The sequence below is a fragment of the Carlito syrichta genome, unplaced genomic scaffold (genome assembly GCF_000164805.1).
Source record: "Carlito syrichta isolate Samal-C Ts95f unplaced genomic scaffold, Tarsius_syrichta-2.0.1 Scaffold315650, whole genome shotgun sequence".
NCBI lineage: Eukaryota > Metazoa > Chordata > Mammalia > Primates > Tarsiidae > Carlito > Carlito syrichta.
In genome coordinates this window covers 131376-144884 of record NW_007259746.1, presented here as the reverse complement: position 1 = coordinate 144884, position 13509 = coordinate 131376, and the positions used below count along the sequence as shown (strand labels likewise).

Sequence of the window (13509 nt, the reverse complement as noted above, 5' to 3'; positions counted from 1 at the left end):
TTTTTTTGAGTTGGAGTCTCACTCCGTCGCCCAGGCTGGAGTGCAGTGGCACGCTCCCGGTCACCGCAGCCTCGACCTGCCTCAGCCTTCCGAGTGGGCAGAACTACAGGCGCACAATACCACATCCGGCTAATTTTTTGATTTGTTGTAGAGATGAAGTCTCACCAAGTTGCCCTGGTGGATCTCGAACCTGTGGGCTCAGGCAGTCCACTCGCCTTGGCCTCCCAAAGTGCTGTGATTATAGACTGAGCCACGAGCCCGGCCTGCAGTTATCTTAAAATACTCCTTACACTCATCATTACCTCAAAATTGTGGCGGTTATTAGATCCTTCACTAGCTGCTTAATTGCTTAAGTTGTTTAATGGATCAGTATGAAGGTACACATGTTACTAGATTGAAAACTTGGTTTTTAATATTTTGATAATTCAATATAATTGATTTCTTTTTATGGTGGGCAGGATGATGGTCCCTAAAGATGTCCATATCCTAATCCCCAGAACCTGTGAACCCCAGAACCTAACACGGCAAAGGGAATTTGGCAGACATGATCAAGTTATAGACCCTGAGGTGGGGAGATTGTCCTGGGTTATCTGCAAGGGCCTGGTGTAATCACAGGGGTACCGATAAGGGAAAAGAGAGGCAGAAGAGGTAGAGAAGGGGGATGATAGAGGAAGCAGAGCTTGGCTGTTGCAGGTCATGAGCCGAGGGGTGCCTGGAAAGGCCAACAAACGGATTCTAGAGCCTCCAGAAGAAATGCTGCCAACCCATCTTAGATCTGACCTCCAGGACTGTAAGAGAATACATTTGTGCTATTTAAGCCAACAAGTCTATGGTAATCTGTTATAGCAGCAATAGGAAACTTGTATACCATTGTAAGCCTATGCATTTGATTCAACATTTTTTCCCATGTAATTTATTTTTTTTGCATTTAAGTAAACATTATTCTAAGAAGAAGTCTACAGGTTGGCTTCACTAGATGTTAAAGAGGGCCAGGGCACGTAAGAAGTCTGCCTTGTGCCATCGTTAGGCTCTTGTTGGCAGTGGTAGGAATGCCTGACAGCTCCCAGAGAAGGATCCCCCTACGGGATGGGTCACAGAGCCTGAGCTGGAGTGTGGGAGTGAGGCGCTAGCAGGAAGGCTCCCTGTGAAGACATACAGGTTCAAGCTCAAGGTCCTCCTGTCTGGTCCTGCCCGCCTGGCCTTGGAGGGGCTCAGTAGCTCTGGGAAATCCAGTGGCTATCTTGATTGGAATTAAAAAAAAGTATTTATTTTATTTTATTTAATTAATTAATTAATTAATTAATTTTTTTTTGAGTTGGAGTCTCACTTGGTCGCCCAGACTGGAGTGCAGTGGCCGCTCCCGGCCACCGCAACCTCGACCTGCTGGGCTCCAGCGATCCTTCCACCTCAGCCTTCCGAGTAGCCGGAACTACAGGTGCGCGCTACCACACCCGGCTGATTTTTTGATTTATTGTAGAGATGAGGTTTCGCTGCCCAGGCGGGTCTTGAACCCGCGGGCTCAGGCAATCCACTCACCTCAGCCTCCCAAGGCGCGGGATTACAGGCTGAGCCACCGAGCCCGGCTTAAAAAAAAAGTATTTATTTTAAAGATGTGGGGTGTGATTCAGGATTAGGTATGCAAGTGGACATTATAAGGGTAAAGTTTGGGCCTCCCTTTGGCTCCCACTTTGCCTGGTTTGAGTTCAGGTGTCCTTATTGGTGTTGTGTCCCCACCCCTGCCAGCCAGGCAGTATCCCACTACTGCCAATCCCTTTCTTTTCTTTTCTTTTTTTTTTGAGTTGGAGTCTCACTCTGTTGCCCAGACTGGAGTGCAGTGGCCGCTCCTGGCCATTGCGGCCTCGACCCGCTGGGCTCCGACGATCCTTCCGCCTCAGCCTTCCGAGTAGCCGGAATTACAGGCGCACGCTACCATGCCCGGCTGATTTTTTGATTTCTTGTAGAGATGAGGTCTTGCCAAGTTGCCCAGGCAGGTCTTGAACCCACGGGCTCAGGCAATCCACTCATCTCAGCCTCCCAAAGGCGTGGGATTACAGGCTGAGCCACCAAGCCAGGCTTGCCAATCCCTTTCTTACAGTATTATAGTAAACGTTCAGGGTCTGCTTATGAGTGAGAACATATGGAACTCTGTTCTATGTTTCTGTGATAGATCACTGAGTATTATAGACTCTAAATTCATCTAAGTTGTTGCGAAATTCATATGCTTGTCCTTCTTTATGTATTATGTAATATTCCATCGTGTATATGTACCACATTTTAACAATCCAGTCCATCGATTGGAATTTGCTGTAAGCACAGAGCTGGGAATGAGCCTCAGAGTTCCAGAATGAGCGAGGCCGCGTCTTGGGTGTATATGGAGGGTAGGGCTCTGAATAACGGACCCTTCGTTAAGCAGATTTGTTTTCTGTTTTTGGCCACACATCACTGTAAAGTTTAGTGACTTAACATAATGATGATTTGTTATTTTCCACAATTTTGTGATTGGCTGGCAGCTTCTCTGACTTTGTCTGGGCTCACCATATGGCTGCAGTCAGCAGGTGGTCGAGTTGAGGGCTGCTGGCTGGCCTGGAGAGTCTCACTCATGTGTCTGGGGGTCCTGCAGGGGGGCTGGAGTGTCTGGGATGGTGTGACTAGTTTCTCTAGGGTTGCTGATCCTCAGTGAGGCCAGTCTGGATCTCCTTATGTGGCAGCCTCTGGGCTGGAAAAAAAAGCAAGAGTGGAATTGGCAAGGTCTCTAGAGGCCAAAGGTTGGAGAGTCACATGTTGCTATTTCTTTTCTTTTTTTGAGTGGGAGTCTCACTCCATCACTCAGACTGGAGTGCAGTGGCACACTCCTGGCCATTGCAGCCTCGACCTGCTGGGCTCATGGTGATCCTTTCCCCTCAGTCTTTCAAGTACCTGTAACTACAGGCGTGTGCTACTATGCCCGGCTAATTTTTGATTTATTGTAGAGATGAGGTCTCGCCAAGTTGTCCGGGTGGGTCTCGAACCCTCGGGCTCAGGCAATCCACTCACTTCGGCCTCCCAAAGCACTGGGATTACAGGCTGAGCCACCGAGCCCGGCCACATGTTGCTATTTCCACATCTTTTGTTGGTCAAAGCCCATCCCAGGTCCAGCCTAGATTCCAGGGGAGGAGAACATTGAATTCTCCCTCTTGGTGAGAAGTGTAGCACAGTCTTGGGGGTGCTTCCAGGGTGGGAGGCATAGTTGCAGCCGTCTTTGCAAATGATACATTTCACTCTCCCTTTCAATCTCTTGTTCGAGGTCTTGCTCAGAGGGATTCCCTTTCCCTTTAGATGCCATGATCACAGTCCAGCTTCTGCTCTGAAGCTTTTTCTGTTCCCTGCTGCTTGCTTGGCTCTGCCTTATTAGGCCTTGTGATACTTAAGGTTTTTACAAACTATAGACTATTTTTTTTTGACTCAGAGTCTCTGTCGCCCGAGTTGGAGTACAGTGGCACACTCATGGCCACCACAGCATCGACCTGCTGGGCTCAGGCGATCCTTCTGCCTCAACCTTCCAAGTAGCTGGAACTACAGGCATGTGCCACCGTGTTTGGCTAACTTTTTGGTTTATTATAGAGATGAGGTCTCACCAAGTTGCCCAGGCTGGTCTTGAACTCAGTGGCTCAGGCAGTCCTCTCTCTCTACCTTCCAAAGTGCTGGGATTACAGGCGTGAGCCACCGCACCTGGCTAGACTATTAGTATATTAAAATTCCATCAGTTTTCCCATTAGTAGCCTACAGTCTCTTCCAATCTTGTGATGATTTTTTAGTTTTTCTTTCTTTCTTTTTTTTTCCTGAGTCAGAGTTTCACTCTGTTGCCCAGACTGGAGTGCAGTGACATGCTCATAGCCACCATAGCTTCGACCTCCTGGTCTCAGGCAATCCTTCTGCCTCAGCTTTCCAAGTAGCTGGAGCTACAGACATGTGCCACCACACCCGGCTAATTTTTTGACTTTTATTGGAGACAAGGTCTCACCAAGTTGCCCATGCTGGTCTTGAACTCCTGGGTTCAGCCAATCCTCTCATTTCTGCCTCCCAAAGTGCTGGGGTTATGGGTGTGAGCCACCACACCTGGCAGTTTTTCCTTATTTTTCATTACCTTGATGCTTTTGAAAAGTAATAGCCAAGGAGTTTGTAGAATGTCCTTTGATTTGGGTCTGTCTAGTGTTTTCCTCATGATTAATCTAGGGTTATGCAATTTGGGAAGAATAGCACAGAGGGGAGTGCCCTTCTCATCTCTTCATAGCAAGCAGTCCATGATACCAACATGAAACACACAAATGTAACATTCATAATTACTGAGATTTGACCACTGTCAAGATGTAAAACATTGTTCTGTTGATTTTTATGACCCATTGATGGGTTGCAATCTGCTATTTGAAAAACAATGCTTCAAATAATCTGGGGCGTGGTGGCTCATGTCTGTAATCCTGCACTTTGGGAGGCCAAGGCAGGAAGTCTGTTTGAGCCCGGGAATTCAATACCAACTTGGGCAATGGAGTAAGACCTTGTCTCTACCAAAAAAAAAAAAAAAAAAAAAATTAGCCAGGTGTGGTGCTCACTTGCAGTCCTAGCTATTTGGGAGGTTGAGGCGGGAGGACTGCCTGATGCTAGGAGGTTGAGGCTGTGGTGAGCCATGATTCCGCCACTTCACTCCAGCCTGGGTGACAGAGTGAGACCCTCTACTCAACCCCCCTCCCCAAAAACAAAACAAAAACAATATGACCTTAGTGCGAGGCAGGATAGCAGCTCTGGGTCATCAACCTAAGAGTTGCAGGCCTCCCTCTAAATGCTGCTTCTGGGCTCAGGAGATCACCTTCCTGTCTGCCCTCACCCAACCCAGGCCGTTTCCCTCTAGTCCCTACAGACCAGAGCTGCTCTCAGTCTTTGTTGGAAGGTTTGGAGGTTGCCTCCTAGTGAAATGTCCTGGGTGCTTAGTCACCTGCTTCTCCATTAGCATCTGTATTAAGGGAGCAGATGTCTAGAACCTTCTAAACTGTTCTGTGGAGATGTTCCAAGGACTGCTGGTGATCTACAACCTCACCTTACGTGCTCGAATCATTTTTCAGTTGATAAAAATGCTTTTCCTGTGGGCCCAGTTCTCTCAACCATCCACTGAGGTAATTAGGGATTATTATCCTAATTTGACCTATGTGAAAATGGAGGCTCAGAGAGGCAGAGGTGACCAGCACAAGGCCACAGAGCTGATGAGTACTGGAGTTAGGAGTTGGATTCTGGCATCCTGACTCCCACTGGGCCGGAGTGCGTTATCCCTGGGGCCTTTTTGTTATTTGCAGGGTTGTTTCCACTGGGAGGGGAGGCTGTGTTCTGGGTTCCAAACACCCACTGTGCGGGAGACAGGCAGTGCGTGAGAAGGGCCTGCCTTCGCAGACTGCAGGGCCTGCCCTGGGCTTGCTTTCAGGATGGCCTGACTTTACTGCACTGTGCAGCTCAAAAAGGCCACGTGCCTGTGCTGGCGTTCATCATGGAGGACCTGGAGGACGTGGCCCTGGACCACACAGATAAGGTGAGAGACAGGGCTGTCGGCCTCCCTCGGAGACCAGTGGGCTTATGGAACTCCTTGCATGCATCCTTTGAGCTGTGGACAGACTGGACCCTGCCTGGGGAATCACCGGTCTGGAAGAGGCGTCTGGACACAAATGTGCAAGTAGAACACGGCCGGTTGCCTCAGAAAAGCCCTGATCAAGGACTAGACAGGTTAGAGAAGCCTTTGCTTTCTCCTTCCTGGAGGAGGTGGCACTGGGTGAATGAACTGCGTTTGTGGATAAGATTGGAAAGCAGAGGCTGGGGACCAGGATCACGAGGAGGAGAGGGCCTTGCTAGAGCTTGAGAGATGGGAAGGGTCCTCTGTGTGTGAATTCTGATGAACTGGAATCTTGGAAGGGAAGGCCCAAGGGGGGCTGGGGGACCCTCTGGAGATCTTAACCCTCAGCCTCAGAAATCTGCCCTTTATTCAGTAGGCAACAGGGGGTCACCTAAGTCAGTGGGGGTGGGAGCCGCCATGCAGCTCTTGCTGGGAGCTGAGGGCTGGGCTTTCCAAGCAGGTTGTGTAGGGCAGGGGAAGGGGAAAGGGAAGTGCCGGGGCAGGAGCGGACGCTGCAAGGCCAGAGTGGTTGGGGACATAGAGGCCAAGCTGGCGGGGCAGGCGTACCCTCCCACAGGGCCAGGAAGGTTCACACTCCTTCTTTCTTCTTCTGGCCAGCTGGGCAGGACAGCATTCCTCAGGGCAGCTGAGCACGGGCAGCTGGATGCTCTGGACTTCCTCGTGGGCTCTGGCTGTGACCACAGTGTCAAAGACAAGGTACTGTGACCGTGAGACTCTGGGCTTCTACCGGGGTGCAGAACCTGCCACCTTCCGGGCTCTGACTCCTCACCTGTGCCTATATCTGATACCCACATGGGCACAGGTGAGGAGGGGTGGTGACCCAAAGACCAGACTGTGTCCAGGGTTCATCCAGCAGCTTTTCACCAGCACGCATTATGGGCTAGCCCTGTGCCCTGGGTTGGTGGCATAAAGATGCCCAAGACCCAGTTTCTTACTCAAGGAGCTCAGCACCACAATCCTAGTCAAGAGCTGTGACCCTATGTGACAGGCCAGGATGGTAGGTCTGGTTGGGGGGTAGCGCCGCTTGGAGCACGTTGAGCAGGACTTTGTGCCATTGTGGTCACCTCTCATTGGGGATGTGGGGAAGAGTTGGGGATGGGAGCCACAGGCCTGCTGGTTATTTGCCTTCTTTGTGATTTAGTGCTCTACTATGGCTATGGCCAAATAGGATGGGAACACTGAGGAGGGAGCAGCTCATTCGGGGTGGAGAGCTTATGAGCAGGATTTTGCTGCTTTAAGAAGGGCTGAGGAAGCCGGGCTCAGTGGCTCAGCCTGTAATCCTGCGCCTTTGGGAGGCGAGGTGAGTGGATTGCCTGAGCCCGTGGGTTTGAGACCCGCCTGGGCAACTTGGCGAGACCTCATCTCTACAATAAATCAAAAATTAGCCAGGCGTGGTAGCGTGCGCCTGTAGTTCCGGCTGCTTGGAAGGCTGAGGCGGAAGGATCGCCGGAGTCCAGCAGGTCGGGGCTGCGGTGGCCGGGAGCAGCCACTGCACTCCAGTCTGGGCGACAGAGTGAGACTCCAACTGAAACAAAAAAAGAAGGGGTGAGGAATGGGGCCAGAAGAGATGACCCTGCAAATGACTCTTGTCAGTGGACCCTTGTGAATCATTACAAAATATATGGCAGCAGATGCTAAATGATACTTCCAACAAAGGAATATCCTCCATTATTAATCTTCTGACTAATGTGCTTGGCCAGGATAGAGGGAGTTCTGTCTACGTTGTAGTGAGCTCTCAGACAAATGCACCACAAGATCTCAGCACTGGAAGGTGTCTTTGTCAAGGACCAGTTCCGCCTTCTCAGTTCAGAGCTGTGGAAACTGAGGCCCTCTAGGGAATGCTTTGGCCAAGATCACACAAGACAAAGGTAGAACTGGGTTTAGAATCAGCACTCTGCTGCATGACTCTGTGTTCCCCTCCCTCACCAGATCTCTGTGTTCCCCTCCCTCATCAGATCAGGCTGGTTTCCTTCATTCTGGAAACTCGGGCAGAGCAGGTCCTGCTCCATACCAGGCACTGGGCCAGGAAGCAGGGACACAGAGAGGGGCTGGGATAGCCCTTGCCAGGGTAACCTTACCCAGCAGGCAAAAATGATCATACCTCAGGGCCCAGGAAAGCAGGAGCACCAGAAACAGAAGGAAAAAAAAAATCCAATTTTGATGAACTTATCCAGAATCTTGAAATCAGAAGTTCTACAAAGAAGCTTTTAAAATTGCATACCTCTGTTAAGTTTTATGTTTCAGGTTATGAGTGTTTTCTTTCTTCCTCCCTCCCTCCTTCTTTCTTTTCTTTCTTTCTCACTGTCACCCAGGCTGGAGTGCAGTGGCACGCTCATGACCTTCCAAGTAGCTGGAACCACAAGCATACGCTACCATGCTCAGCTAATTTTTTGATTTATTGTAGAGATGAGGTCTTGCCAAGTTGCCCAGGCTGGTCTTGAGCCCCTGGGCTCAGACAGTCCTCTCGCCTCTGCCTCCCAAAGTGCTGGGATTATAGGTGTGAGCCACTGCGCCCAGCAGGAGTGTTTTCATTTTGAATTTAATTTGAGGAGGGGCACAGTATGTTTTTCAAGATCTACTAAGGGGAAGAGACCTGTCAGAACTAACGACAACACAGGTCACACCACATGCACTATAATGAATGGTCGGAAGGCTTTGAGAGCCCAGAGAGAGTGACTAATTCTACTTGAAAGGGCAAGGCTTTGCTGTCAAGGTCTCACAGAGGTGGACATGCTGGGCATCCCTGAGGCAGAGGGAAGAGGGCACCAAGCCCAAGGCCATGGCTTTCTTCCATCCTGCTCTTCTGCCTCTGAGCCCCCTGTCCTGCCCCAGGAAAGAGTGCCCTGTTAGATGTCTGTGCGTGCCACCTGCAGCTTCAGAGGGCAGGATGTGGATTTTTGTAGCGAAGAAGAAAACCCCATGACAGTCTGTCTCCACATCCTGCTGACTGGGGGCACGTGTTGGCCCTTCATGGGTCACCCACTTCTTTTGTGTCTCTGAACACAGAACTGCACGCCATGGCTGCATTTTCGGATGCTGCTCCTCAGATCCTTGCTTCCAGCCACTAGGAGGTGGGGGAGGAGCGGGGCAAAGCTGCTGAGGAGGATGTTTAAACTTAACTCTTATTTATCAACCCAATAGTATGATCATAAAGGAAGTTTGAAGTCTGGTTTTTGATCCTGTAAGATAGATATAGCTGTTTTATGGATGTGTGGTTTCATCACTGGGTTGGGCATGTTTTGACCTGTTTTAAGTACCGCTTTGGTTTTAGTGTGTGTTCGCATCTTTGGACTTTGGAAAGCTGTGCCTCCGTGTGAGTGTCATGATCTTCTCCTTAGGAAGGTATTGGGGCAGGCCGGGCAGAGGAAGCGCTTGGGCCAGGAGTCCCCCATGGCTGGTTCAGCTAAGTCGTGAGGCCCAGGTGCTTTCTGGGTGTGATGAGCCGTCAAAGCTGGATCTTGCCTTCTCGATGCTTCTGTGGGTCCCTCGGGAATGCTTGCTCTTTGAGGATCACCTCTTCTCTGGCTGGTCATGTCTAGCTGTTCTCCCTTGTCCGGGGTCTCCTCACCCCTCAGGTGTCCTCTGCGGCAGGGTCCTTTTAAAGTACAGCTCTGAGCCTGCTGACCTCAGCGGGGAGCACTTCTAGCACAGAGAACACTGTGCTCTCTGCTCTGCCCAATGTAGCTTTCCTGGCTCTGACATTGTCATCTTTAGACTTTCTTTCTTTTTTCTTTTTTTGAGTTGGAGTCTCACTCTATCACCCAGGCTGGAGGGCAGTGGCACGCCTCTTGGCCACCACAGCCTCAACCTGCTGGGCTCTGGCAGTCCTTCCGCCTCAGCCTTCCAAGTAGCTGGAACTACAGGCACGTGCTACCACACCTGGCTAATTTTTTGATTTATTGTAGAGATGAGGTCTTGCCAAGATGCCTGGGCTGGTCTTGAACCTGTGGGCTCAGGCAATCCACTTGCCTCAGCTTTCCAAAGTGCTGGGATTACAGGCTGAGCCACTGAGCCCTGCCAACTTTCTTTCTTTCTTTTTTTTTTTTTTTTGAGTTGGAGTCTCACTCCGTCACCCAGACTGCGGCCACTGCAGCCTCGACCTGCAGGGCTCTGGCGATCCTTCCGCCTCAGCCTTCCGAGTAGCTGGAACTACAGGCGTGTGCTACCATACCCAGCTCATTTTGATTTATTGTAGAGATGAGGTCTCGCCAAGTTGCCCAGGCGGGTTGCGAACCTCTTTTTTTTTTTTTTTTTGGTTGGAGTCTCCCTCTGTCACCCAGGCTGGAGTGCAGTGGCACGCTCACGGCCACCGCAGCCTTGACCTGGGTTCAGGTGATTCTTCTGCTTCAGCCTTCCAAGTAGCTGGAACTAAAGGCATCTGCCACCATGCCTGGCTAAATTTTCTGATTTGTGTAGAGATGAGGTCTCGCCATGTTGCCCAGGCTGGTCACGAACCCGTGGGATCAGGCAATTCTCTTGCCTCAGCCTCCTGAAGTGCTGGGATTAAAGGCATGAACCACCATGCCTGGCTTGCCTTTAGACTTTCTAAGAGCGAGGCAACTACCAGTCCTCTGGCCCTCAAGTTCCAGGGGTCATGGGTCTCCTGGAAACCCTATTGTGTTATGGACTCATTGAACTTGGACATCTATTAAGTGTCTGCCATGTGTCCTTAGACGTTCCAAGAATGAGGCAACTACCAGTCCTCTGACTCCAAGGGACATGATCCCCTGGAGATTCTATTAAATTATTGACTTATTGAACCTGCACATCTGCTGAGTCTGCCATGTCCCCCAAGCCCTTCTAGGCAGTTGTGGAAACGTCAGAGAATAAAATGGATGGGAAGTCCTGTCTTTGTGGGCTTATGCTTCAGCAAGAAGAGTCAGACAGTGAACAGTAACCATCGTGTACACCCAGTGACAGTGTGTGTTAGCAGGTGATCAGTGCTACAGGGCAGGAAAAGGGGCTCAGGGGGACAGAGCTGGGGGGTTGTAGTTTCAAAGCGTGTGGTCAGGGTAGGCCATGTGTCATGTGACTCTGTAAGAAGTTGACATCTCAGGCAAAGACTTGAAGGAGACAGACGACTGAGCCAAGTAGATGCCTGGGAGCAGCCTGAGCTCAGAAGAGGATGGTAGGAGCCTTGAGCAGTGAGAAAGGTCAGGTCTGGGGCACTGAGGAAGGACACACGGAGAGCAGGCTTTTAAGCAATGAGTCTGCCCTGAAGTGTAGGGAAAGAGAGACCAGGGTTTGGCCCTTGAAAGCGAGACCTCATCTCTACAATAAATCAAAAAAATTAGCCGGGCGTGGTAGCGCGCGCCTGTAGTTCCAGCTACTTGGAAGGCCGAGGCAGAAGGATCGCCGGAGCCCCCCAGGTCGAGGCTGCGGTGGCTGGGAGCGGCCACTGCACTCCAGTGAGACTTCAACTCAAAAAAAAGAAAAAAAAGAAAGGGCCCTTGGTGGCAGTTTTGGGCCGGCTCTCGGGGACACGGTGGCAGTGGCCTGGCGTGCATGCCTGTAGTTCACCCCAGACTCGTTCTGTGCCCTGGACATATCACTTCCCACCTCCCAGCCTCAGCTTCTGTGTCTGTAAAATGAGGGGCAGGTCTTAGGGCCCTTGAGGGTCTGTGATCCTGGGGCTCTGTGGTCTCCTGCGACTGAGGAGCCCTCGTTTTCTCAGGAGGGGAACACAGCCCTTCACCTGGCTGCCAGCCAGGGCCACATGGCGGTGCTGCAGCGACTTGTGGACATCAGACTGGACCTGGAGGAGCGGAATGTGGTGAGTTACCAACGGGGGGAAGCAGAGATGCGTGATGCTTGCTTGTTCCCTACCTTTTAGGAACCCCCAGCCCGTGGTGCCATCTGAAGCCAGGAAGCAGGGACCTGTCTTGGGACTGATGGCCCCCTAGCAAGAACTAAGCAGTATCACAGCAGTCCAGACTTAGTGGGGGCAGAAGGCACAGTGGGTTACCAAGAAGTGGGACACAGAGTGTGAGTGTGAAAAGTTGCCATGACCAGGGTGACCAGGGATGGCTTCCTAGAATAGGAAGAAATAGACAGAGAAGAGGGGCTGAGATGGCCTCAAGGGATAGGAGATGTGAGCAGGGAATGTGTGCTCCACAAAGTGAGGACGTCAGGTGCGGGGTGCTCAGGGGACCACAAGCAAGCAAACTCATTGTCCTCAGCAACTGGGCAGTGGAGAGCTCCAGCAGCCATGGCACAAGGGGTGTCCTCTTACCTTGGGATCTGGGCCCACCTCAGTCTGCCTCCCTGCTGTCCCTAGGCCTCTCTCTGTGTGTTTCAGGAAGGTCTGACCGCCCTGCACGCAGCTGCTGAAGGCATCCACCCCGACTGTGTGCAGCTCCTCCTCAGGGCTGGGAGCACCGTAGACGCCGTCACCCAGGTAGCCAGGCCTCCCAGGATTGGCATCTGCCCTGGGCTGCTGCGCTGTGATCATGTCCACAGTAATGGCCGCTGTGGTTCCTGAACGTGGTGTGAATAGAGGCTTTGAGGCATCAGGCCAGGCTCTGATCTTGGCTTCTCCACCGCTGAGTTCTGTGGCCTTGGGCAGGTTGCTCAGCCTCTCTGAGCCTCATTTCCCAGTTGTAAAATTGGTGCTGCATACTGGCTCTTCCACATTGCTGTGGGGGCTACATGCCTCATGGGAGCTCAGCAGCGGTGTGTGGCTTCTACTTTTTGGGCTCTTGATAGACCACAGAGCCCCTTTATAACTACGACCTCAGAAAAATGTCATCATTTTACAGATGCGAAAACAAAACTGAAGCTCAGAGAGGACTTTCTCAGGGTCAAAGTAAGAATTGAAGCAAGTCTCGAGTTTGCTCCTCTGACTCCAGAGCGCCTGCCCTCTGATGGGGCTGTCCCCTGACAGAGCTGGGAACTGGGTGTGACCCTGGATGGGCCTCTTCTCTTCCTCCCCATGGTGTTCCACAATTCTGCTGGCAGACATTCTCCTCTGTGACCTGGAATGGGGGTGGGGGGAGTAGCCTTTCTTTGGGTAGGAAGTTGGTGCTTGTGCTTTTTTAGTTTTGAATCAGTGACAAACCCTTTCTTGGCTAGTTAAATGGCTTCAGGGTCTGGAATTCTCTGTTCTAAATGTCAAAAGTATAGCAAAAATATTCATCATCAATAAGAAAATACAAATAATAATAGCATAAATACATGGGTAGTTAAAAAACAGAGGAATTAAAATGGTATTCTAAAAAAAACACTTATTGAGCTTTGGCTGGGACTCTCTCAAGAGGACAAGTTCTCATGAATTTTTCCAGGGGCCACTTCTCATCCATAAGCAGTCTGAGGTGGTCTGTGAAAATGTTTTGCTATTCACTTGACCCAGAAAAACCCAGACAAGCAAATCAAGCAGCCTAAATCTTCATGTTTGCTTAAGAACACTCGTGAACCTGCCCAGTGCATCAAGACTATGAATATCTGAAAAGGTATCTGAAAGATGTCACTTTACTGAAGCAATGTGTGCCATTCTGTCCTTACAATGGTGGAGTTGGTAGGTGTGTCCAGGCTTCACAGTGGGGCTGGACATAGGGCCAGTGACCCCCCCAATGCTGAATTAAACTGATACATAATAATTGTACATATTTATGAGATACAAGTGATATTTTGATACCTGTATACAATGTGTAATAATCAGATCACGGTAATTGGGATGTCCATCACCTCAAATGTTTATCATTTCTTTGTGTTGGGAAAATTTGAGATTGTCTTTTCTATTTTGAAGCACACAGTAAATTATTTTGAAGCATATAGTAAATTATTTTTTTTTCTTGCTTTTCTTTGTTTTTGAGTTGGAGTCTCACTCTGTCACCCAGACTGGAGTGCAGTGGCCGCTCCCG

At 50.5% G+C, this 13509-nt stretch overlaps 1 protein-coding gene across 1 annotated transcript in view; it reads left to right on the top strand.

The window, feature by feature from the left end:
- ANKDD1A (ankyrin repeat and death domain containing 1A) overlaps nucleotides 1–13509 on the top strand; it is a 41046-nt gene that overhangs the window by 7484 nt on the left and 20053 nt on the right. The window contains exons 4-7 of the mRNA XM_008073116.2: nucleotides 5447–5551; nucleotides 6248–6346; nucleotides 11325–11423; nucleotides 11949–12047. Of these exons, the coding sequence (XP_008071307.2) occupies nucleotides 5447–5551; nucleotides 6248–6346; nucleotides 11325–11423; nucleotides 11949–12047 (402 nt within the window). The remainder of the gene's footprint in view (nucleotides 1–5446; nucleotides 5552–6247; nucleotides 6347–11324; nucleotides 11424–11948; nucleotides 12048–13509) is intronic.